We start from the raw sequence: 26,820 nt of genomic DNA on the forward strand, positions 1-26,820 counted from the left end.
CTATCTATCTATCTATCTATCTATCACTGACTTCTATCTATCTATCTATCTATCTATCTATATCTATCTATCTATCTATCTATCTATCTATCTATCTATCTATCTATCTATTATTTAATTCAACTTCTATGCCACCCAATCCCAAACCCAGAGTGTCTTACACTAACAATATAAATACAAGAGCAATAAAAAGAAGTCGAATATACTATCTAAAACTCTAAAACCCTGATTAAAAATCCCACCCAATTAAACAAGACACATGCATGCATTCCATGGCTGCTTACCTTCAGTGTATGCAATGAGCTGTGCACAGTATCCCAAAGGGCAAAGCTTGGTTGCATGAGCAAAGAACTCATTTTCCATCTTGGGACCTAGAAGGTCCAGTGCAGCATCTTTGAAGGCTTTTCCAGTTTTTTCTTCATGACTGTGTGTATGCAGATATCCCTTTCAACAGTTTTGCCAATAAATATAGTGGCTGAAAATGCACGAAAACACTGGGAGTTTTGGGAAGAGATGGCTGTCTAAATGGTTCCTTTGCCCGAGGTGGTCCATATTCTGCACAATAATAGCATATAGAAACATAGAAACATATTATTCACTAACATTCATAAATGGCTTGACTATAAAGATTCATTGAATCTATTGTTAGAGACCACTGACTTCCTTCTATTCCTTCCATTAATGCCCGGTCGGCAGCTTAAACCGCCAGCCGAAATTGCCCCCAGAGCTGGGGGACGCTGCCTCGAGCTCTGTGGAGCTCTGAACTTCTGGTTTCCGGCAAAACCGGAAGTTCGGCTTTTGGCAGCGCGCCAAGGTGGCACGCTGCATGCAGGGCCTGGGGGGAGGTCCTGGATTGCCCTATTTAAGGGCGGTCCGGGCAGGATCTCTTCCTTGCCCTGCTGGACTCCCAAAGCGAACACCCGCCTGCCCTCCGCTATCAACAGTATGTCTGAAGGAGGTCGCTTCAGGGCCAAATAGGAATTTTGTGTGCCTTCCCCTTTAGAGGCGGCCATTTTTTCACCTATTCCACACTGACGGTATGGATGGAGTGGTTAGGGGGTGCGGCACTATATAGATATTTATAATTAGGCTTCCCTCTGGTCACTGGTGTGGCAGGTTAGGGGTGGAAATGGGCAGTAGGAGCGACTGCGCATGCTCCTTTGGACATCTTTTAAAAGGATGATGGACCGCCTCTCTCCATGAACTATAGGTTGTCACAACTTTGGGGATTGGAGAGAGGATGCCCATGGGACTCACCGGATCCAATTTCCCTCAGGGATTGGAGGGTGAGCTCCTCCCACATGCCGAAGGGTGTGGCTTGGATCCAGGTGAAGGTTTTTGCCCAATGTTGCCCAGGAAGGTTCTGGCAGGAATTTCCGCCCCATTAGTTTTTGGCCTCTGTGGGTCCTTTGTTTATAGTTGAATTTGAATATTTAAATTTACGCATTTAAAGTTACGTTATTTAAATTTATGCTAATTTAATAAAGTGACCCTATATTTAACTCATACACTGTCTTAGCGTCTTTACTCCGCTTCCGGGGCAATATACCATAATCAGTAGCAACATCTTCCTTTGGAGAAAAAAATTCATGAAGGCCCAATATGCTTCTATTGTATATGCTTCAGGATGCCACTGTGCTAGGTTGACAAATGGATGTAATGACAAATGACAGATACTTACATGGGATCATCTTCTTACCAGAAACAGAAAAACACATTTCTTTTCTTCTGAGATTATAAAAGAGGGGTCCCAGAAAGACTGTTCCAATCATGACCTCAGTGACTGTATTGGCTTTCTTGTTATACATAAATACAGTGATCTCTCGATTAGCGCGGGGGTTACGTTCCAAGACCTCCCGCGCTAATCGATTTCCGCGTTATAGTGGTGCGGAAATAAAAAACACCATCTACGCATGCGCGCCATTTTTTTTCATGGCCGCACATGCGCAGATGGTGGAGTTTGCGTGTGGGCGGCGGGGAAGACCAAGGGAAGGTTCCTTCAGCCGCCCAACAGCTGATCTGCTCCGCAGCGCGGAAGCAGCGAGGAGCCGAAGATGGGGTAAAGGCAAAGGGGAAACCCCATCTTCGGCTCCTCGCTGCTGCCGCACTGCGGAGCGGATCAGGTGTTGGGCGGCTGAAGGAACCTTCCCTTGGTCTTCCCGCCGCCCAGGCAAAGGGGAAACCCCAAGATCGCTTGCCGCTTGCCGCTTGCCGTATTGCAGCTTGGAGCCTTGCTTCGCCTCCTTCGCTGCAATACGGCAAGCGATCTTGGGGTTTCCCCTTTGCCTGGGCGGCGCTGGGGCCATGCGGAGCCGCTCATCTAGGGGGGCGTGGACCGGCAAGGTGCCCTCCGCTCTCTCTCTTTCTCTCCCTGTTACCGGTGTGGTATAAGAGAGAGAAAGAAAGAGAAAGGAGGGCGACTTGCCAGTCCACGCCCCCCTGGATGAGCGGCCCCGCATGGCCCCAGCGCCGGACTCCGCCGTTGCCTCCGCCCTTGTTCGGCTCTGCAGCTGAGAGGCCACGTCCACCCCCTCCTCGGTGTCCCCGGCACCCAGCGTCCCCACGCTGCCTCCACCTCCCGGTAATGCGCACGACCTCTGCCTCTCTCTTTCTCTCTCATATACCACGCTGGCAACAGGGAGAGAAAGAGAGAGAGAACTAGCGTGGACTTATAGAAACATAGAAACATAGAAACATAGAAGACTGATTATTATTTTGATTATTTTATTATTAATTATTTTTTAATTAATATTTTTTGAAAAACCGCGTTGCAGAGTTTCGCGCTAATCGAGACAGTGCTAATCGAGGGATCACTGTATTGTAGGGTGGCTGCGTTTTTATGATAACAAAGCCTGAATGGCTTGCCGGATATTGGAGAGTTGGAAGCTGTTCTTCTGAGATGACCTACATCTGTCAAAAAGATACTGGTAAGTTTGTAGAAATCTTGGAAAATAATTCAGTTTCAGAAAATAAGGACATGTAATTTATATCTGGCCCAACCTATGGCCCATGGCCCACTAGTTGACTGTGAGGGGTTTGCAACAGGACCATGGAAATGGCAGTGAGAGTGTGTACATGTGTTCGCAACCTCACTTGTGTGAGCAGCAGGTGAGTGTGGGCACTTATGCTCCATCGCATGAGCAGTAGATATGCCTACACACTGCTCACACAAATGGAGCTGCGTCCATGCATGCTTGCTGGTTCTTGCACGAATTATAATCTGCAAAGCCGGAAATGTTGGGGAACTTTGATTTTGATTATCTTCTGCAGAGTAGATCAGAAATTTTAAAAAGTGAGTTTGTGAACTGTGACTTTGATCATTAGATTCTAGGAAGAAGATCAATATGATGCAACTTAGGATAGTCGGAGAGGCTAAGTATATAACTACATCAATATATCTAGTTATAACTGCTATGAAGAGCATTGGAATCTTCCTTCCTTCCTTCCTTCCTTCCTTCTTCCCTCCCATCCTTTCTTCCCTACTTTATGTTACTTTGTGTTAGATTTTTATCAACTTTTTAAAAAGTTTTAATAAAAATTGTAGATATAAAAAGAAAAACCTGGGTGAATAAACATGTTTGAGCCAAATAAGATTGCAACAAGCCAGATATGGTAACCAAGAAAATATATTGTGAGGGAATGAAATTGTAAATTTAAATCACAGTACCATCAACTTCAGGATGTATTTAAATAAAGTGAACTAACAAACATAATCATGATACCAACCATCTGAAGCCCAATATAAAGACGTTTAGTAGCATTGAATCAGTTATTTGGCCAAAAGATGTCCTGGGTTCATAAGTTCACACATTTGGGATAACTAAAGATACACATTTATGTTATACCTCAATATTTCCTTAAAGTGACTCAGAATAAAAAAATATATAGCAGAACTGTGTGTGACTTTGACTAATTTTTTTTTTAAAAAAAAAATAGGTCCTGAGCCTTACTTTGAACCAATAGTTCCAGCATTTCACTATATCAATTATAGAAATAGCAGCTATTCTATGGTTAGTCCCAAGATGACCTGGGAGGAAGCAAGGAAGAAATGTGAATCTGAAAATTCAAAACTTGCCACCATTGCAGACCCCCATGTAGAATCATTTATATGGCTGCAAGTACTCAGATATAAAGAGGCTGTATGGATTGGACTAAGCAGCAAAGAGGTAAGAATGAAATCTATACTTTACTTTACTTTACTTTACTTTACTTTACTTTACTTTACTTTACTTTACTTTACTTTACTTTACTTTACTTTACTTTACTTTACTTTACTTTACTTTACTTTACTTTACTTACTTACTTACTTACTTACTTACTTACTTATTTTGTCAAGATAGTAGATATTGCTATAAGCATAAACATTAGCAAAGTAAGTGCAGGTAAATTAGGCAATAGGATAGTGGGACAGGGATTTATTATTTATTTATTTATTTTATTTATTAGATTTTTATGCCGCCCCTCTCCGCAGATTGTAGGCCCAATGGTAGGCTTATGCACGCTTCTGACAGACCTCTTAGGAATGGAGTGAGGTCGATTGTAGATAGCCTAAAGTTAAAGTTTTTTGAGTTTGGGGAAGAAACCACAGAGTCAGGTAGTCCATTCCAGGCATTGATCATCCTGTTGCTGAAGTCGTATTTTTTGCAGTCATATTTGGAGCAGTTTACATTAAGTTTGAATTGATTGTGTGCTTGTGTATTGTTGCAGTTGAAGCTGAAGAAATCATTCAGGTAGGACATTGTGGTACATGATTTTATGAACTACATTTAGGTCAGATCGAAGGTATTGAAGTTCTAGGCTATCTAACCAAAATTTCAAATCTGATGGAATAAGGTATTCTATTGTGAGCAGGGTAGTGAAGGATTCTTCTTGTGAAATATTTTTGGACTCTCTCAATTGTATTGATATCTGATATGCAGTGTGGATTCCAGATAAGTGAGCTGTCAAGCAAATGTGTTCTATATTCTGGTTAGTAGTGTAATATTGCCAGAGAGCTACGCAACATTAGATTAATAACTCTTAGTGCCCTTTTGTTACAGTGGCCTCTGGCACTTAGGTCATTAGATATGAGAACTTCAAGGTCCTTGTAGAGGTCATCTACAAGTTCGTATCTGTTCTGTCGGGCTCTCTGGTAGACTCCTCCCAAAAATTCACAGGTACAAATTGCAGACCCATACACGTTTGAAAATTCAAAACAATGTTCTTTATAATGAAAATTCACTTAAACTAAGCCCTCTTTTGGTATAGCAAAGAGCACTGTCTCCAAACAAACTGGTAATTTGTACAAGTCCCTTATCAGTTCTGTGATACTTAGCTTGCAGCTGTGAGGCAATTCACAGTCCTTCTTCTTTCACAAAGTGAAACACACTTTGCTCTGGTTTAGTTTCAAAGTGGGGAAAAATCAGCACACAAAAAGTCAAAGTCAGTAAAGCAGTCACGAAACACAACGATCAGATAATCCTCCACAATGGCCAAACCCACAGGCTGCTATTTATAGCAGCCTCACTAATTACCACAGCCCCACCCAAGCACAGGTGGCCTCATTTTCTTTGATAATAATCTCTCAGTTGTTGCCTATGCATCACTCTCCATATCATTAACTCTTGTTCTGAATCCAAGGAGGAGCTAGATAATTGATTTCCTTCTGAGCTGTCTGCCACACTCTCCTCCTCCCTGTCCCTCATATCTTCTTGGTCAGAGGAGCCTTCATCATCAGATTCCACCCGGGGCAAAACAGGCCTGCAGCATGTGGATGTCTCCCCCACATCCACAGTCCTTGGGGCAGGAGCTGGGCCAGAGCTAACCACAATAGTATCCTTCAAGCTTGTATTTTGTATTCTGATTCTTTTTGCCAATGTGTAAGACCAAGCATTTATTCGTTGAGATTTGAAGTTGCCAGTTGTTTGACCATTCTGATACATGGTCAAGAACTTTTTGAAAGGTAGTTGTATTGTCGGTGGTGTTAAATAATTTAACATTGCCAGCAAAGAGAATGCAGTGGCTTGTAATATCATCACAGAGGTTGTTTATGTAAAGAATGAATAGTGTTGGTCCTAGAATGCTGCTTGAGGGACACCACTGATGACAAGTATAGGATTTGAAAAGGCACTCACTGTTTTAACCACTTGTCTGTTTGACAACAATGCAGTTATACAATAATGAAGAGGATCAGAGATGCTGTAGGACTTGAGTTTCAGAAGTTTGTCATGTCACACTGAATCAAAGGCTTTACAAAATACTATTGTTTTACCCTGATCGAGATGTGTAGTCCATATATATTTGCAGTGTAGGAGTTGCAGATTACAGGATAATTTTTTTGAAGCCAATTGTTTGTTATAGAGAGTATGTTGTTAGTTTCTAGGTGGAGAGTAATGTATTGGCTTATGATTAATTCCATGACATTGCAGGTGACGCAACATAAAGAGATTAGTCTGTAATTTTCAACATTACTTGGATCTCCTCTTTTGAAGATAGGGATGACTGTAGCTAGTGATCATAAATTGTGTAAAATGTTAGTCCTGAAGGATTTTTCAAAAATTATGCTTAGAGGTTCAGCGGTCGCTGAGCTATATATGTTCGCAATGAAGCCCTATATTTAAAATAGCATACTGTACTTGGAAAAATTGTCACATAGATAAAGAATTCAAGAAGTGGATTTCTAAGAGTAGAAGTGATCCTTGTTTAGCAACCATATTTAGAACTGGCAACTCAATTGTTAAACAAAGAGACCACTAAATAAAATTGCACTCTGGCTATGAACTTACTTCAGCTTTCCCTTGTTTTTACTGACCTGAAAAGGTTGTAAATGCAAAGATGACGGATAAAGTTCCTTTCATCTCTGCTGTAAGTGTCCACGGTCACTAAATGAGGCCCCTGACATGACATATATGCAGTGAAGGGCTACCAAAATTTTTACCACCACAATGTGGGCGTGGCTTATGCAGGACGCCCTGCATTTTCTTTTAACATCTTTCAGTGCAAATTCGGTGCTCTAGGGTGGAGCTCCATTTTTGCTACCGCACTGCATTCCCCCCCCCTCGGTCAGGGCAGTAGCGCACCCCTGCATGTATGTGACAATTTTCTAAATGGACCTTGAAGATTAAATGCTTTCATAGAATTGATTTATTTCTGTATAAGATTTGTATTGTTCCTATTTTAAGCAGCTCTGGGTGGCTTTTTCTCACAGTTAAGGAGAGGACATGGAATCCAGTTGGCAATGAAAAAGGTGTACAGGTAGTTTTCACTTGGCAACTATTCACTCAGTGACCATTTGAAATTATGATAGTAATGGTAGTTATGGCTGGTCCTCAAAATTATGTTCATTCCAGTATCCCCATAATCAAAATTCATATACTTGGTAGCCTGCCCTCTTTTCAGGTGACAGAAAGTTCTTCAACTTCCTCCTACCTCTGTATCTCCCCCTGCTCTTTTGGTCCTGGATTCCATCCCTGCCCTTGCCTAATCCCTCTCCCAAACTCTTGTTGAAGCAACTGTTTGTCTTCTGCAAGTCTTTTGTGGAGGGGTAGCAGGGTAGGTGAAGGGGAAATGGTGGAGAGCCAAAATTGCAGACGGGGGAGTTGAAGCAAAGCTGCATGTGGCAGGGTAGGAACAATACAAGGTTATTGCCTAATGATGGTGTATAGTGCAGTTGTCTCTTAATCACCACAACCAGGAGTGCCAGAAGGGCTTTTGCTAAGTGATGTTGTGACATGTTTCACTAAATGAGTGCTTTGTGTACCAATGTAAATTCCTGTCCTACTTAGAGTTATTAAGTGAGGACTAGCTATAGTGAAATGAAATGAATAATAATTTTCTTTGCGCGTCCTGTAATTATTCCCATATGAATTTTGGTTTCAGAGTGATGTTAGGTACAAGTGGATAAGTAACTGGATGATAACGTACTCTAACTGGGCTGCTGGAGAACCATTGCATAAGGTAGCCTGTGTCTACCTTGACACTGATGGTTATTGGAAAACTGGAAATTGCAGTGAAAAGTACTTCTCCGTTTGCGAGAGATATTATGGTAAGCAAAGTAATGTCTATTTTAATAGAGTTTGTATTTTAATTTCAGTTAGTGCCTAATTACTAAAAGTGGTATATAAAGGTAATTCTCCACTTGCAACAATTCGTTTAATAACCATTTAAAGTTACAACAGCATTGAAAAAAGTGAAGTGTTTTTCACATATACGATCAATTCAGTGTCCTCATAGTCATGTGATCAAAATTGGGATGTTTTGCAACTCATTCATATTGATGACAGTTGTAGCATCCAAGGTCATGTGTTCACCTTCTGACTAGCCTTGTAATTGAGTGAATCACTTAAGAACTGTCTCACTGAGCAACTTAAACATAAATTTGGGACTCAATTGTAGTCATAAATTGGGAACTACTTATATCAACAAAGTCATAAGCTAAACTTTAAAAAACAGGAGGGCTCTAATGAGTTTCATATAGAAAATAATGAATTTATGTTATATCTTATGTTTTATTATAATTATTATTTATACTGCTTATTATTAATACTTATTATTAATAATATTAATACTAATTATTATTAATAATATTAATACTAATTATTATTATTGCTTGCATATGCATTTTCTTTAATAAGAAAACCTATTTGTTTCATAACAGGTGTAGTGCCAACTGAGATTCCACAATTGCCAGGAAAATGCCAAACCTCCCAAAACAGCCATATATCTTGGATTCCTTTCAGAGGTCATTGCTATAAAATTTACCTTGCAATGAAATCTTGGCCAGTAGCAAGCCTGATATGTTCTAATATAGGTTAGTATCCTTTTGAGGTAGTTAATGATAACAGTAATTTTCAGTAATGAAAACAGTAATTTTCTATGCTTAGGGAAATCTTGCCAGATTCTACATTTACAGTGATTTTAATAAACACATCTATGTCAGCAACCTCAACTTTTATTGTATTATCTTCTACCCTATAAAGTTATTGAAAGGAAAATGTTATATAGAATGTGCATATATGCTTCTCTAAAAATAAAATCTACTGAAAAAAACCCTGATTTTTAAGCATGTGCCTATTATAAGCCATACCCCCAAAATAAGCCCTAGTGAAAGGGGCAGGGCATGGCCAACACAGGAGGTGCTGAGCATGTGCAAGATGATCAACTCAAACTCAACCCTGACAAGACGGAGGTGGCTGTGAGTCCTGCCTCCCAAGGACAATTCTATCTGTCCGTCCATTATCCTGGGGGGGGGAGTTATTGCCCCCCTCAGAGAGGGTCCGTAACTTGGGCATCCTCCTCGATCCACAGCTAACACCATCTTTCAGCTGTGGCGAGGAGGGCGTTCGCCCAGTTCAACCTGGTGCACCAGTTGTGGCCCTATTTGGACTGGGAGTCACTGCTCACGGTCACTCATGCCCTCATCACCTCGAGATTCAACTACTTCAATGCTCTCTACATGGGGCTACCTTTGAACAGTGTTTGGAAACTTCAGATTGTGCAGAATGCAGCCGCAAGAGCTATTGTGGGGCTTCCAAGATCTGCCCACGTTTTGCCAACACTCCACGGCCTGCACTGGTTGCCAATCAGTTTCCGGTCACAATTCAAAGTGTTGGTAATGACCTATAACGCCCTACATGGCATCGGACCAGAATACCTCCAGGACCGCCTTCTGCCGCACAAATCCCAGTGCCAAATCAGGTTCCACAGGGTTGGCCTTCTCTGGGTCCCATCGACTAAACAATGCCATCTGGTGGGACCCAGGGGAAGAGCCTTCTCTGTGGCAGCCCCAGCCCTCTGGAACCAACTCCCCCCTGGAGATTCGAATTGCCCCTACTCTTCCCGCCTTCCACAAGATGTTGAAGACCTATCTATGCTGTCAGGCATGGGGGGAATAACTATCTCTCTCCCCCCCACCTTTTCTCTTGACTGTAATACATGAGAATGGTGTGATTGTGCAGTAATGATTGTTTTTAATATCTATGGGTTTTAAATTTCATTTTTAATTTTTATTGGATTTGTACTCTGTATATTGCATTGTTGTTGTGAGCCGCCCCAAGTCTTTGGAGAGGGGTGGCATACAAATCTAATAAATAATAAGGATAATGATAGTGCAGCAGCCATAGCCTGCAAAATGTAAGTGAGTTGATTACCTGTCCAAGCAGTAGGTGAAGGAAGAGGCATGAAATCCGTATGTGCAGCGTGGGCTGCAAGAAACCAAGTCAGTGGCTGGAATGGTAGTTGGCTTTGGGAGGCCCATCTTCGTGCGACAGCACCACCAGCAGCAGATGGAGGCACAGATGTGGGGAGAAGGCAGGTAATCCAGATATGTTGCATGGGCCACTGGGAAACTGAAAGTCAGTGGGTCAGAATGGGAAGCTGGCTGGGGAGGCTAATCTTCATGTGTTTTGGCTTGTGGTCTGTGTGGTAGTTCGAGATCACCTGCCTTCTGTTCCACACCACTGTCTTTATCTGCTGCCGGTACTGTCACACTAAGATGATCCTCCTGTGACCTCTTGCCTGCTCCAGCCCAACAAGTCCCAGCTTTCCCATGGCCCACATGTGCATCTGGATCACCTGCCTTCTCCCTGCACCTTCCTTCATCGACTGCTTAGACAGGTAGTCAATTCAGCTGTGGTGCAAGGGCTGCACAACCCCAGAGTGTGCTACCCAAGAGACCAGTGGGCTGTAGCTGCTACTGGATACTGTCAGTCCCATTGTGCGCACGCCAAGAGGTAACCAGGTGACCAGCTGGGCTGATTACCTGGTTTTCCCCAAAAATAAGAGTTAATGCTTATTTTGAAACCCCCCAAAAATATAAGATTGGGAAAAACATGGGTAATATAAAGATAAATAGATACTTTAATATTTTTCATGTCCAGGAGGGTTTCAACTGGTAGAACCATCTGGTGGGATGAAAAACAACAGCAATAACTTTCTTTTGATTTGATTATACACAGCTAGAGAGTTACTTATTATATGTGAGCATATAGCCACTTAGCAGCTACGTCAATTAAGTCTTGGTATGGTTGCTTAAGGCCCTTGTGAAGTCTATTCAAAATGTCTTGACCTAGAAGATATTGGCACATGACAGCTCAGAAAGCAAATTTTACTAGATATTCTGGTAGAATGATCTTCTGGGCATGTTCAAAAGTACTCAACTTAATTCAAGAGAACCTTGTTGCAATCTTAACAGTTAGTTTGATGAACAGTTAAGGGGAATAAGTATGTCTAGGTCAACAAAGAGAAGGATTGGGGGTGATGTGGTAGCTGTCTTCTCGTACTTGAGAGGCAGTCACAAAGATGAGGGAGTTGACTTATTCTCCAAAGAACATTGAGGGTAGGATAAGAACAACAAATAGAATCTCATTAAAGAGACGTTCTATCTAAAAACTAAGGAGAAATTTATTTATTTGTTTGTTTGTTTGTTTGTTTGTTTGTTTGTTTGTTTGATTGATTGATTGATTGATTGATTGATTGATTTTTTTAATGCCGCTCTTCTCCTTAGACTCAGGGCTTCTTACAACATGTTAGCAATAGAACTTTTTAAAACAAAGCCAGCATTTTGTCCCCCAATCCGGGTCCTCATTTTACCCACCTTGGAAGGATGGAAGGCTGAGTCAACCTTGAGCTGATGATGAGATTTGAACCGCTGACCTGCATATCTACAATCAGCTTTAGTAGCCTGCAGTACTGCACTCTACCTGCCATGCCATCTCGGCTCAACTTAGATTAATTAACCAATGGAACAACTTGTCTCCCAAAGTTGTGGATGCTCCATCACTGGAAGATTTCAAGAAAAGATTAAACATATTCAGAATGCATAAGGGCTCCTGCCTTGAGCAGTGGGTTGGAGTAATACACCTCTAAGGTCACTTCCATTTCTATGATTTTATGATGCATCTGGACTTAACCTTCAAGCAACTGCTCTTCAGTTTGAGGGAGTGACTCAGGACAGATACACAAAACAGAGTGTGCCTGGGTACTTATCATTTATGGTTAGGTTTCTATAAATAATGACAGACATACTCTCCAAATTGCATGTGATATAAGAATGAGTTTATGTTAATACATTATCTATAAAGAAAAAAGTATATTTGGTATTGAAATTGGATTGGCAAATACTGTGGAGAATTTAGAACAGAAGAAATTGTCTTTCTAGTACATTTTTCAAAATTCTATATTTGCAGAATATTTATTTAATTACTGAGTTTAATTTCTGCATCATTATGCAGGCGTTTCATCATAAATAATTACATAATACAAATCAAATAGATTTTAGAAACAGGACTATTTGCTTCTTTAAGATATCCAAACCTAAAATCATTGCTTGTAATGGGAATGTGGGAATGGGAATGAAATCGGCATTGTTTTGTTGGAGTGGGGATAGAATCTGTTAATGAGCTTTGACCTACTTCATGTTTTATAGGTGGCACCTTGACTTCAATCGAAGACTCAACTGAATTACAATTTTTACAGAAAGAAATGGGAATGTTGGAATATCAGGAGGTTTGGATAGGCTTATACAAAAATCTGGATGGTAATTATTTAACTAATATTTGTCTATACAGATAATAATAATCCCCCAGTTAAACTCTACCTTGTTGTGGTGATGGGGTTTATATTCTCTGGAGAAAGTGAAATTTATGCTAGAAGTTCAACCACATTAGATTAGATCTCATCAGACAAAGAGTGTCTCCTATAAACAATAAGACAAAGTGTAACTTATAGAAACTAATGTGCTAGTGAATATATAAAGAAAGTGAAGAAAATTTTAAAGTCCAAACTGAAATACATCAAGACTACTAATACCTGGATAATTACAATCATATACACAGCTGGAATAATGAACTGGACTCAAGCTGAACTGGAAGCCCTTTCAAATTAATAATGTTGATGGACTCTTACCGAGGAAAATAACTTATCAAGGATCACTTTGAGGGAAATGTGCTGTTTAGAAATATGAAAATATAAGTAAGTAAGTAAGTAAATAAATATGAATGAATACATTAATGAATGACTAAAATAGATGACTTTTGAAATTTTCAAGTTATCAGATTGTAGGGGGGGAAATGGAAGAAAAAAATGGGAGAATATTTGAGGGGTAGTAAAGCTAATAAACTGTGAAGGTTTACCAAATACTAGAGTGACCAAACTGGCTTACAAGAAAGATCAAATTAAAAGTAAAAGACATCCCACAAAGCAAAATGTTACATGGCCAATACATTGGAAGACATCCCACAAAGCAAAATGTTACATGGCCAATACATTGGAAGAGAAAAACAGCAGGGAAAACAGATAATGGCTGGAAGCAGGAAATTTGAAGAAAGAAAGAGAGAAAGAGGCAAATTCATACTAAGCTAGAATTGAGAATACATCAACAGATAGCAAATGCTGCTTCTGTAAAGAAGCTGAAGAAACTGTGGACCAATTAGTCAAGCTATTGAAAGAAGATCCCACAGACTTTCTACAAATAGTAAAATAAATAAAGTAATGAACAATTAATAAGCTAAAAAATCTGGGCTTTATTAAGATAAGCACCTGTTACATAAAATCTGTTAAATCACTGCACCGGAGACTTCTATTCATTCAAACATCTTTTATTCGCAAACATAACAAGCAATAGTTCTTCTCAATAGCAACTCCAAACAAGGGCAATGGCCCTTGTTTGTTGCCCTATTTATACCTTTTCTTATACGCGGGCTTTTTAACTGACAATCATTTAATTTTGGCAGCAACCCAAATTTAGCCAAGTCTTAACCAATCAGTGATTTTCTGTATTTCTTTAAACGAACACAGAATCCCTCCCCTTTTAGTTGAAACTTTGGTATTACGTATTTATCCAAGTGACGTAGTCCTGTAACTGGATTGGTGGTCTCACGGTTCGTTGGGACCTTCGCAGTTCATTTTCCTGAGAGCTATCTCTCTGGACGGCCAGCGATTTTTCTGCTCCATTAAGGCCGGTTTCTGACTGGCCTGTTTGCGATGGTGCAGCCAGGTCCTCGCTGGCCTCCAGGGGTACAAGGTAGCCATCGCTGGAATCCTGAACAGGTTCAGGTAAGCTTTCTTTTTGGTTTTCTACAGTGGGTAAAATGTTAGGATTAGTTTGAATTCGTTTTCTTAACTGGTCTATGTGACGGTGCCAATTTCGGCCGTCTTTTAATTCAATTAAACCTTATCTTTTCTAATAGTGTTCTTTCTTTCCATTTATTGTCTGAATCATAGTCCTTTGTGTAAATTAAATCGCCGATGTTAAAATTTCTTTCTGTTTGTGGTTTTCATTCTTTTTGTTCACTTTGATAGTCTGGGTGTATGCGGTCTAATTTAGAACGAATATTTCTTCCCATAAGGAGTTCTGCTGGGCTCTTTTGAGTTGATGCAGATGGGGTTATGTGTTGGATTATAAGAAGTTTGTCGATTTGTTGTTGCCAGTCTCCTGGTGGTGATTTGTTTAGTGCTTCTTTTGTTGTTCTAACCATTCGTTCTACTTGTCCATTCGCTTGTGTAAAATGAGGGGAAATTAGTGTGTGTTTGATGCATTGTTCTGCCAGGAATAATTCCATCTGGCGTGCCGTTAGTTGTGGCCCGTTGTCTGACACTAGTACATCTGGAATACCATGTGTGGAAAATAATGTTTTTAATACTTTAATTGTGGCACTTGTTGTAATAGATGTCATTAATTCAACTTCTAGCCACTTGGAATAGGCATCTACTACTATTAAAAAAGATTGGCCTCTGATCAGGTTGGCAGTCAATATGTATTCGTGACCAGGGGCCCCTTGGTGTAGGCCACTCAGATGGTTTGGTTTTTGGAGGATTTGGTCTGCATATTTGGCATGGGTACAGCCAGCCACCCACATTTCTATATCTTTGTCCAAACCTGGCTACCACAAGTGGCTTCTTGCTATACTCTTCATTTTGACTATTCCAGGGTGTCCCTGATGTAATAAGCTTAAAGCTCTTTTTTGGAGTTTCCTTGGGATCACTACCCTGTCTCCCCATAGAATGCAATCTTTCAATATGCTGAGTTCCACTTGTCTATTTTTAAAATGTTGGAATTCCTCTGAAGGTTTTTCCACTGGCCATCCCTTTAGGGTCCATTGTTTGACATTTTTTAAGACTGGGTCTATTTTGGTTTGATCTACTATTTCGGAGGCTGTTAATAAGCCTTGATTATTTATTTCAATAAGGAGTGTACTTGATGCTGGAGCAGGGTCAGTTACTAACTCTTTTTGTGGACATCTGCTTAAGGCATCAGCATTTCTAATGTCCTCCCCCCCCCCTTGTGCTTAAGCGTATAGCTGTACCTGGCTAGGAAAATAGTCCAGCGGGTCATTCTTGGTGATAGGAAAGTGGGGGTTTGCTTGTCTCCAGCCAAAATTCCTAGGAGAGGCTTGTGGTCTGTGATTAATGTAAAAGATCGGCCACACAGATAATAGTGAAACCACTTGACACCTGCCACGGCGGCTAGAGCCTCTTTGTCAAGCTGAGAGTAATTTCGTTCAGCAGAAGAAAGTGTTTTTGAATAGAACACGATTGGAGCTTCAGTTCTGTCTGGGAAGACATGGCTTAAAACAGCGCCTATGCCAAACGGGGAAGCATCACAAGTTAATGATACCGGCATAATGACATTGTATTGTACCAACACACTTTCAGAAGACAACAAGTTTTTTACGGAATTGAATGCAGAATGTTCTTTTGGTCCCCATGTCCAGGCACTGTCTTTTTTGAGAAGATTATGAAGTGGTTCAGCTACTGTTGCTTTCTGTTTAAGGAAGACGGAATAAAAGTTCAGTAATCCTAAGAAAGCTTGTAATTCGGTTTTGTTAGTGGGGGTGGGGGCATTCTTTATAGCTGCCACTTTCTTGTTGGTAGGGTGAATGCCAGATTTGTCTATTTTAAATCCGAGAAACTCAACACTGGGAACGGCCCAGGAGCATTTGTCAGCTTTCAAATGGAGACCTGTCTCTTTAAATTTGGTTAAAACAGTTCTAATTCTGTCCCATAGTTCTGCCTTTGATTTGGCAGAAATGAGTACATCATCAAAATATGGGATGACCCCGGGAATTTGATTTAAGAGGCATTCCATAAGGCCCTGGAAAATACCCAGGGCTATTGAAACTCCAAATTGGAGCCTTGAGCATTTAAACGTGCCTCTATGCGTAACAATGGTTTGAGCTTTCGCTGTGGCTGGGTCAATGGGGAGTTGTTGGTAAGCTTGCGCAAGGTCCAATTTTGCAAAAATGGAGCCGTTTCCCAAGGTGTGTAATAGTTGTTGGACCACTGGGATAGGGTAAGCGTTGTGCTGTAGTGCCCTGTTTATGGTAGCTTTATAGTCTGCGCAAATCCTTACAGAGCCGTCTGGCTTGATGGGGTGACTATCGGGGTCTCCCACCTCACATGGTCAGTTGGAATTAGGATGCCCTGAGCTACTAATTTATCAATTTGTTCATCTACTTTGGTCAATAGATGAATTGGAACTCATCGAGGCTTTAAGCATATTGGAGCAACGGTTGGGTCAAGATTAAAGGAAATTGGGTTGCCCTTATACCGCCCCAGGTCACTTGAGAACACCTCTGGAAATTCACGTAATAAATTGGCAGGATCATAAACATTTTCAGAGACATTGTGAACCCCGGAGATAGTAATCCCTAAGGGTTGCATCCATTTGAGCCCCAATAGAGTATGTTTGGGGCCATCCACCACAATAAGAGGTAATAAACCCTTAAAGGTTCTAAACACAACTGGTACGTTCATACAGCCCAAAACAGGAATTTTTCACCCCTGAAAATTATTTAACCCCGCATCCCAAGGTTTTAAATTAGATTTCTTTACATGTGGCAAATAAAGTCTTAATTTATGCCAAGGCATTATGGAATGCCTTGATCCAGTGTCCAGTTCCATTTTGCAGGGCAGTTTGTTTATGAATAAGGACACAAATACTTTGTCTTCAGGAAGGGAAGAGTTTGAGTTAATGGATGAGGGGCAATTACCTCTGCGGTTGAAGGGGCGTGTGCCGTCAGTTGATCTGGAAGAAGCGCAGCATGGAGGCAGTCTGCGGTTCCTGGAGGCGGTGAAAGGCCAAATGCTCGCCGCTGTCGGATCGACGGGGCAAGATGCACAGCAAACCTCTGCGACGTGGCCTTGTCTTTGGCATCGGTGGCAGTAGGCGTCCTTGAAATGGCATCGGAAACGGGGATGGTTGCCATTGCAACTGGCACACTTTTCTTGGCGTCGCGGGTCCCTGGTGTCTCGGTCGGGGTTCTGGCGGATTTTGAGACAGGAGTCCTTGGATGGTTCTGCATCCAGATGTTTGTCGTCGGGTTGGTTGACAGGCCATTCTGCGTCATCTGGTATGAGGTTGACGGAAGGGGTAGAGCATTTGATTTCGGCTACCGATGTTTCAGAGATTTTGGAAGCTTTGGTGGCTTTCAGGACGTCCTGTAGAGTGGCGTCTTCATCAACGAGGTATTTCTTTTGAAGAGTGATATTGTTCATGCTGAAAATTAATCGGTCAACCAAATGTTCTTCAGGATCCTTGAATTTACACTTAGCCAAGACAGAATGGAGGCGAGTGGCGAAGTCGTTGGTTGATTCGCCTTCAGATTGGCACATCAGTGCAAATTGGTGGCGGTAAACTCTAACAGGAGTTGTTGGCTGAAAGTGAGTGGCAAGCTTGGCTTGAAGGGTGGACCAAGCACGGTTTCCAAGGTATCTGGGTCGACGAGAGTGTAGGCTAAGCTATAAATTGCCGGTCTGCAATAACTTAAGAAGATAGCTCGCTTCCTGTCGTCTTCTGCGTCTTGCAGGTTACTTGCTTGTAAAAAGATTTGAAATTTGGACATGTAGGATGTCCAGGATTCTGAGTCTTGATTGAAGAAAGGCGGTGGTGGAGCCATGACCGAGCTCATGGTTGCTTAACGGGAGTTCGACCTCCTCGTCGCCACTGTTAAATCACTGCACCGGAGACTTCTATTCATTCAAACATCTTTTATTCGCAAACATAACAAGCAACTGTTCTTCTCAATAGCAACTCCCAACAAGGGCAACGGCTAATCCATTGCCCTTTTTATACCTTTTCTTATACGCGGGCTTTTTAACTGACAATCGTTTAATTTAGCCGTGTCTTAACCAATCAGTGATTTTCTGTATTTCTTTAAATGAACACAACAAAATCCTCATTCTAACAATTATGAATAAGAATGATAAAGCTTGGATAATGAATGTGGCAGTATTTCAATACAGGTGAAAGGGGAGGGAGGAGGAAGGGAGGGGAGGAAAACTCATATTTGCAGATTGAAACGGAACAACAATGCAAACAGTGGTTGTTAGCATTTTTTGTTTATTCTGGGGTCATGGTTGTTCTGGTAATTTAGAGGTTATATATGCTGTGTTGGTATTTGTTCAGTTTGAGTTGAGCAACCATGATCGTTTGAACTATTTTTCATCCAGCTGTGTAGTCTACTGAGGGGTTTGTATCTGACATTGATGAACAGGTCAAGTTGTCCTACATTCATGATGCAGGAATAGTTGTTCCTTGGTGAAGATGTGCTTACATGCAAATCTCTGCCATTTGTGTATTTTCTAAAACATTTTAATTCCTATATGTGGTTCTGATAGAAGCGAATGTCTATAGCTCCAAAGCTGAGGAGTCTGTGGTGCTCTCTGAACTATGTTTTTTGCTTGCAGATGTTACATCACCCAATTCGATATCATTATTAGAGTGTGTGTTAATATATTTCCCCAGCATATGCCTTTTCATCACAGTCAGTTCTCTTCCTTTTTAAACATTATACTCAGTAATGGACTGCTGCCCCCATGGGTTGGGGAGGGAAGACACAGGGTGGATAGTAAACTTATGCACTATTTCTTGAATACTTAATAGATTTTTATTGTCCTTCCTTTTCTAGTACCTTAGTATGATCCTTAATTACTTTTAATTACTTCTTTAAAATTAAAGAAAATGGGGGTACTTGCCTAATATGTTATCGTACTGAACCTTGTGGGTTCAGTACAAAACCTTTAAATGTTACTGTGCTCCTCAACAAATAATGCTGTCTATCATTTATCCTTTTCGTGGCTATTCAAATAATATGACTTAATCAACTGAAAAAGAGTCCAAGCACCTATTTGAAAACTTATCTTGATCAGTAAGTCACTCCTACCCAGTTACATGGCCTCTAAGCCACCACTGGCCACATGATTGCCAAGGCACTCCCACCTAGTCACATGACTAGCAAGCCATTCCTACCCATTCACATGGCCATCAAGCCACTCCTACCTGGTTATGTGACCATCAAGCCACACCCACACAATAAGCCATGCCCACAGTGTGGTAGTAATTTGCAGCCCTTCACTGATTATGCTATATATTTGTTTTATCTATAGGAAAATTGATGTGGCAAGATAAAAGTACAGTAGATTTTGTCAACTGGAATGAAGAACTGCATTTTGATAGTGAAGAGGGCGTTGGAGGCTTTTTGGACACATGCGTTTACATGGATAGTTATTCTGGTCTATGGTTCGTGCAATACTGCGGAGATTTTTTGATGAAATCATTTATTTGCAAAAAAAGCAAAAGTAAGCCTTATCATTTTCACAATGTTAAATTGAAAACAATATTTGATTATTGAATATACATGAAATTATATATCCTAAAATATATATATCCTAAAATATTCTAATTCCTCTGTTTTTTGCCTAAATGCATCTCCTTGGAATTATTTTTACCATCTGGTCATTTTAAATATATATATTGGAATATTTGAAATATTTTTAATTTCTTGATGGGCAGATTTTTCTACTTACATATGTTAAGAATACTCATGTTTAATGAATTTTGTTGTTCATATGACAGTCCTTCTAGATACCTAATTATATATTTTTTTCAACTTCCTTCCTTCCTTCCTTCCTCCCTCCCTCCCTGTCTTGTCTTGCCTTCTCACCTACCTCCTTAGATTATTTATGTTTCAACTAATACATTAACTGACATAAAGCAATAGAAGTAAAAACAGAACCAAATGCAAAACATATTAATTTTTGCTACAATAATTGGATGACATATTAATGTTTACAATTAATTATATTGTTAGCAATTGATAAATTTTAGTAAACAAAGTTTTCTTTTCATTATTTGTTGCACCTTAATTACTATTTCCACTTTTTAATGGCATCAATGAACTAATCTTTTATTGCCAGGACATGGAGCTGAAAAAATTGAATATCAAAAGACAAGTATGATGTCTATACAGAGTTTATTCCATAATATTTTAAATCTGTCTAAAGAAGGAACTTTGGATTGCTTTATTATTACTTCTGAAATGTTGCATTTCTACCAGGCTATTCTACCCATAGACTAAAATATTATTTTTAGTTTTTGTGTCTTAAATTATTCCTGATACATCCTTTAAATGCAATCAAGAAAATTTAATTAAGGTAATGAATTTATTTCAGATTCATGCCAAACAATGTTAACTTTTAATGGAAGCAAATATGTGTGAACAATCTTGCTTTGCATATCCTTCTTCATTGCTATCTTAGTAGTATACAATAAATCATGAAAAATAATTGCATATTGAAAACATTTTGGTTATTTTCTAGTTACTGAAGAATTAACTATAAAGCCTACAGAAATATCAGGTAAGGAAGTAATTTTAAATATTATTTTAAAGTTCAGTAATACATTTTCCATATCTGTGAGCTGAATATAGCTCAAATATAGAGCAACCTATGTTTACAGATTAAAAGATTTAGATGGCAATATAATGTATTCATAATTGTTAAGAAGATTTACTATATGTCCAGTTAGTTATTAAGTTACAGTAGTTAAGTTTTGCTTTACATATTCTTTTCTATTTTAATGAAATGAAAGATCCTTGACATGGCTGCCAATTGCCTTTTTATTAACTTTCTTTTCTTAGAATGTACTGGAAATAATTTTATTATAGGCAACCTTGAGATGTTAGCATCTGCTATCCAAATATCACAGTTGTCAATCATAAACCAGGATATTTTATAGATACAGTCCCAAATCACTATACCTTTATACATTTGCGAAAAATTAAAAAAATAAAAAGACAGGTCTCTAACATGTTTTGTTGCAGAATAGAAAGAAAGAGAGAGAAAATATAAACCAGCTAAATGTAATATAAATTTTCTAGCACCAAGTTTTTCATCAAAAGGCTGTCAATCCTTATCTTCCACAGGCAATATGTATCAATTTCCTTTGGAATCTGTAATGAACTGGAAAAACAATGCATTTTAGTTCCTTCCTTTTATTGAGTTACAGTTCACAAATTTCTGATGTTGATAGTTGACTCTTATTAGCTCTGCCTTTATTAGGCTACTAGATAGGATGCAATTTCTTAAAACAATAAGGTACATTTTATCATAATGTTGTGATTCCGTCTGAGGCTCCTCAGGGAACGGCTGAACCTCTGCCGGCTCCCTGCTCAGAGGGGGAGGATGAGGAACAGGAGGAGGAGGCCCAGGCAGAAGGGGAGGAGGAATATCAGGCCGAGGGAGAGGGAGAACAGCCAGAGTCCCCCGGGGTGGAGCTCTCCCCAGCAAGCAGCCTGGAGTCCTTAGATGAAAATGCTCAAGCCATCATCGATCACAGGCAGAGAAGAGCAGAACAACGAAGGGGACAATTAGCCAGGTACTTCCAGTCCTAAATAGGTAACAGCTGGGTTTGGGTGTGGTTCTCCCCAGAAAGGCTGAAAAGGCAGACCCACCCTTCCTGTCTTGGGGAGTAGTATCTTTGGGAGTCCTGGGACCTGGCTGTGATCTTTGGCGTCTCTGATTCTGACTTGTGGCCTTGAAGGCTGAAACCTTGGGGAAAAAGGCGTGGGGGCTTATTCTCTACAGTGGTGTGTGTGCCAGCAAGAAGTCTGCTGTATTGTCTGGCCGTCAGGACTTTGCTGTGAAGCCTCATAGCCTGCCTGTTGGGAAGAACAGGTTTTTCTCTGTGTTTATTTTTCAAACTATAAAGTGCTTTTGCTTTTACCAGCGTGTCTGGCTGCTTTTTCCCGTTGGTGTTGAAGTCTGGGGGCACCCAGACAGAACACATAATATAATTGTATTCATTTTTCTTCTCTTTGGTACTTTAGGTCAGAAGCAAGTGGCACCTCTACCAACACATGGCACGGCTGTAGCGGTAGTTATCCCAATTATCTTCATAGTCATCGGTGCAGGAATCGCAGCCTATATTTTCTATAGAAGAAGAAACATACCACAACAAGTCTCTGATGGATTTGACAATTCTTTGTATAGTGACAATGTGGTTATTCTTCCTAGGAATTCACAATCTCTTGTAGATAATGAAGAAATAAATTAACCAATAACTGTATCTTATCCAAGGATAAAATCTGTTTGACACAATACATTTAAAATTTAAGGTTTTGAATTATACTGTTCATAAATTAATACTTCAAAATATTTGAAAAAAATTAAAGCTTATAAACTATCTCTATATATCTATTTACAGTATATATCTATATATCTATCTATCCATATCAATAACTCATGATATGAAAAGACTCCATTTATTAGTTGCTGTGTAAAAACATATTTTGTATGGTATACTTTCAAATGAAAGATTTTAATTAAAGAAGACTTAGAAGTAGTTATTTTGCACACTGCATGAAAAGTACACAAAATTTGTTTCTTTATTAAATATCTTCTACCACAGTGAATGACAAACAGTTCATTAAATCAGTTATAATTCCTTTAGTTACTCCTTTCAAAGCAACTTAATATGGGGTTTCAAAATCAAACATGCCACCTAAACAAGTGTTTGAGATATAAAATCACAAGTTTCTACTGTTTAATTAGTGTTCCCTGTGTATAGAATCAAAGTCTCTCCATCTTGTACATCAAATCATGTTTAAAAGGTCTTTTTCTTTTCCTTATGTGAGTCTCAAATTTCCAAGAACAGACTGCATCAATGCCCAGATAAAGTTGTCTACTGCCTCACGGCCAACAATGTCCCCATTTATCTTCTTGCTGGCCACATACATCATTCATTCATTCATTCATTCATTCATTCATTCATTCATTCATTCATTCATTCATCCATCCATTCATTCATGCATTCATTTTGTTAAAAACATGTACAAGATAGCAGGTGATAATGTTCATCCATTATGTTCAAGGGTGACCTTGACATCTAACGGGTTGTGGGCTGTATGTGATGTGTCCGCAGGTGACTGGTAAGGACTATATGGGCACAAAATGTTCTGGCATATGTTGGGCAGATATGTGTGGGCACCATTATCACAGTACAGTGTTCCCTCAATTTTCGCGGGTTCTAACTTCGTGAAAAGTCTATACCATGGTTTTTCAAAAATATTAATTAAAAATACGTCATGGTTTTTTACCCTATATCACGTTTCTTCCCGCCCGATGACATCATATGTCATCGCCAAACTTTTGTCCACCTTTAATAAAAAAAATTTAAATAAACTTTAATAAATAAATATGGTGAGTAATAACCTATATGGTTGCTAAGGGAATGGGAAATTGCAATTTAGGGGTTTAAAGTGTTAAGGGAAGGCTTGTGATACTGTTCATAGCCAAAAATAGTGTATTTACTTCCGCATCTCTACTTCGCGGAAATTTGACTTTCGCGGGCTGTCTCGGAACGCATCCCCCACGAAAATTGAGGGAACACTGTATTTGCAGCCCTGGCTTTGCGGAGGATTCACTTCTCTTCTGCTCTGATTGTTGTTCTAGCCTCAGACATCTGGCAGCCTTGGTGGATTATGCAACATGTTGGCTGATCTTGTGCCAGGGTTTCCCAGGATGTGGTGACGATATCGAGAAACCTGAAGGAGGCTTTCAAAGTGTCTTTGTATCACTTCCTTCCCCTCCCCCATGCAATTGCTTTCCTTTAGGCAGCTCATTATAGAGGAGCAGTTTAGGGATGCAGTAATCTGGCATCCATGCATTATAGCTTGCCCAGCATGTCTTGGCTTTCATCAGCATGGTGGGAATTGATGGCAGGATTGCTCTGGAGAGGACCTCAGTGTCCTGCAATCTGAAAGGTGGCAAAGATATTACTGCTATGCTAAGGTGACCAGATTTTAACATTACTAAAGCAGGACACCATTGAGCGGGGCAAGTAAGGGCAAGTATTATATAGCTGCCATCACAGAAATTTGGTGAGATGAAAGTCAGGACTGGAATGTATACTTAGCGGTAGAAAGATGCTAACTATTCAAAAGAAGTAGACCTAATAAAAAAGGAGGTGGAATTTCATTGTAAGTTAGAAATCATTTACCCTTTACAGTGATGCACACAATAAAGGATGAAAGCCTTCTAGAATTCATATGAGTCAACATAAAACGAAAAAAGTATGACATTGCCATGAGTACATAATACAGACGATCCAACCAAACAGAAAAAATAAATGAACTTTTTGCTAATCAGTTAACCAACATGGTTGGTTAACCGCTCCTAGTCTTCGGAGAAGGTCGGCATAAAAATCTAATTATTATTATTATTATTATTATTATTATTATTATTATTATTATTATTAATAATAATAACAACAACAACAGCAGCAGCAACAACAGCAACAACATGTGTAGGAAACACAGCACAATAGTTATTAAGGACTTTAACTAATATCTATAGGGAGACAAACTCTGCAACAAATGAGATTTCTGACCAACCTATCTAATAACTTCATCACCCAAAAGATAAAGGAAGAAACTAGAAGGATAGCTGTATTGGACCTTATTCTTATCAACTGAGAAGAAGTGATAGAGGAAATTGAAGTTGCAGGAACTTTAGGAAAGAGTGACCATATCATATAAAATATAAAATATTTTTTATTTTAAGCTCAGATCATAATCAAACCAAAGTCTTAGACTTTAAAAGAGCTGATTTTAACAAACTAAGAGAGAGTTTGGGAAGGATACCATGGAAAAAAATCTTAAAGGGAAAAACAACTCAAGAACTTTGGGAAACTCTGAAAAACATAATTATAAAAGCCCCGTCTAGTTCAATACCACTAAAAAAGAAAACCAAGAAAACTAAGAAAAAAACAGCATGTTGCACAAAGAACTTTCAGACCAACTGAGAGGGGGGGAAAGGATAAGTACAAAAAAAGAAAGAGGAACCTATAATTAAGGCAGAATATCAACAAATAGTCCATATCCAAAAAGTTGAAGTTAGGAAAACTAATGTTTTGAATGAAGTAAGACTTGCAGCAAATGTCAATAACAATTCAAAAAAGTTTCTTGCAATATATAAACAAGAAAAAAAAATCAAAGAAACTATCAGTTCACTAATGGAAGAAAATGCCAAAGAAATAATAGACAAGTAGAAAGAAAACACATAATTCCAATTTTGCATCTGTCTTCACGCAAAAAGAAAACATAACTCAACCTACCCATGTTTTCCCCAAAATAAGACACTAACTTATAAAATTTTATATAAAAGACACCAGGTGTTATTTTGGAGGTGGGGTGTCATCCACTGACTCACCCCATTTGCATGCATCGGCTTCAACCTCTTTATCACTAAGAGGCCTTCATCTGCCAAGGCCAACCATGCTTTCCTAGAGGCCTCTGTAGCTGATCACAAAGCTCTGGATCAATTTGGTGCTTTGTTATTGGTTTCAGGAAAGCTTGCTGCCTGCAAAACAAATGGGCTGAGGGGTGCAAGACCTGGCTGCAACTATCTGAAAGTAAGTAGTAGGGCAGCTCCACCACCCCCTATTCCTACCCTAGCTGAATTTTTACCTGTGCACCTTGAAATGGGTGGGGTCTTAATTAGAGCTTATTTGGGGGGTAGGGATTATATTGGGCATATATGTAAGAATAAAGCTAAGACTTATTTTCTGAATAGGCTGTATTTTCGAGGAAACACAATACCAAAAACAGAACTATAAATCACAGGTTAGGAATTAAAATTAAAATATCAAAAGTAAGGAAATGGATTCAAATCATTGACTCCTAATGGACTACATTTCTGGCATACAGGATTTCAGAACCACTGAAACATATCGTTCAAAGTTCTTGGAACACCAGGGAATTACTTGATGACGGGAAAAGAGCTGATATGATTCCCACGTTCAAAAAAGGAAGAATCCAGAATACAGACCAATCAGTCTAAAATCAATACTTGAGAAGATCTTGGAAAAAATAATCAGGCAAAAAATCTGTGAACACCTAGAAGCAAGCAAAATTATAATCAGTAAACCAATAGGAATTCAATAAAAAAAACATCATGCCAAAAAAATCTTATTTAATTCTTTGACAAACTCACAAAACATAATATACTTACATTTCAGTAAAGGATTTGATAAAGTAGGTCACAATCTACTATTTGGCAAGGTACAGAATGTGGAATAAACAGCACCACCACTAGATGGATTTATAACTTGCTGACAAATCATATTCAATGTATAACAGAATTATATCCACATGGAGGGAAGTAAGCAGTGGATTACCCCAAGTTTCTATTTTAGGTTAAATACACTTCAATATCTTTATAATAGAATAGAAAGTAACTCATCAAATGACACTAAGCTGGCAGGAATAGCCAAAAACCCAGAAGACCAGCTCAAGATTCAAAAAGACAGACTTGAACACTGGGTCCTATCTAACAAAATTAAATTCAACATTGATTTTAAAAAAAAGATTTTACACCTTGTTGAGAAAAACCAGTTGAATAGGTATAGACTAGGTGAAACTTAGTGCCAGTAGCTGTGAGAGGGATCTTCCAGTGCTACTGGCAATCATTTAAATATGAATGGAGTGTGTGGCGGCAGTCAAAAAAGGCAATGCAATCCTAGGCTGCATTAATACAGGGATACAATCAGGATCACATGAAGTTTTA

At 39.4% G+C, this 26,820-nt stretch overlaps 1 protein-coding gene across 1 annotated transcript in view; it reads left to right on the top strand.

Moving 5' to 3' along the window:
* LOC139152984 (macrophage mannose receptor 1-like) overlaps window positions 1-22,597 on the top strand; it is an 80,666-nt gene extending 58,069 nt beyond the window's left edge. The window contains exons 23-30 of the mRNA XM_070726469.1: window positions 2,825-2,927; window positions 3,937-4,166; window positions 7,858-8,023; window positions 8,636-8,788; window positions 12,404-12,514; window positions 19,363-19,554; window positions 20,575-20,613; window positions 22,083-22,597. Of these exons, the coding sequence (XP_070582570.1) occupies window positions 2,825-2,927; window positions 3,937-4,166; window positions 7,858-8,023; window positions 8,636-8,788; window positions 12,404-12,514; window positions 19,363-19,554; window positions 20,575-20,613; window positions 22,083-22,309 (1,221 nt within the window). The 3' untranslated portion in view covers window positions 22,310-22,597. The remainder of the gene's footprint in view (window positions 1-2,824; window positions 2,928-3,936; window positions 4,167-7,857; window positions 8,024-8,635; window positions 8,789-12,403; window positions 12,515-19,362; window positions 19,555-20,574; window positions 20,614-22,082) is intronic.
* Window positions 22,598-26,820: the final 4,223 nt, after the last annotated feature.

The sequence above is a fragment of the Erythrolamprus reginae genome, chromosome Z (assembly GCF_031021105.1).
Source record: "Erythrolamprus reginae isolate rEryReg1 chromosome Z, rEryReg1.hap1, whole genome shotgun sequence".
In the NCBI taxonomy this organism is placed as follows: Eukaryota; Metazoa; Chordata; class Lepidosauria; order Squamata; family Dipsadidae; genus Erythrolamprus; species Erythrolamprus reginae.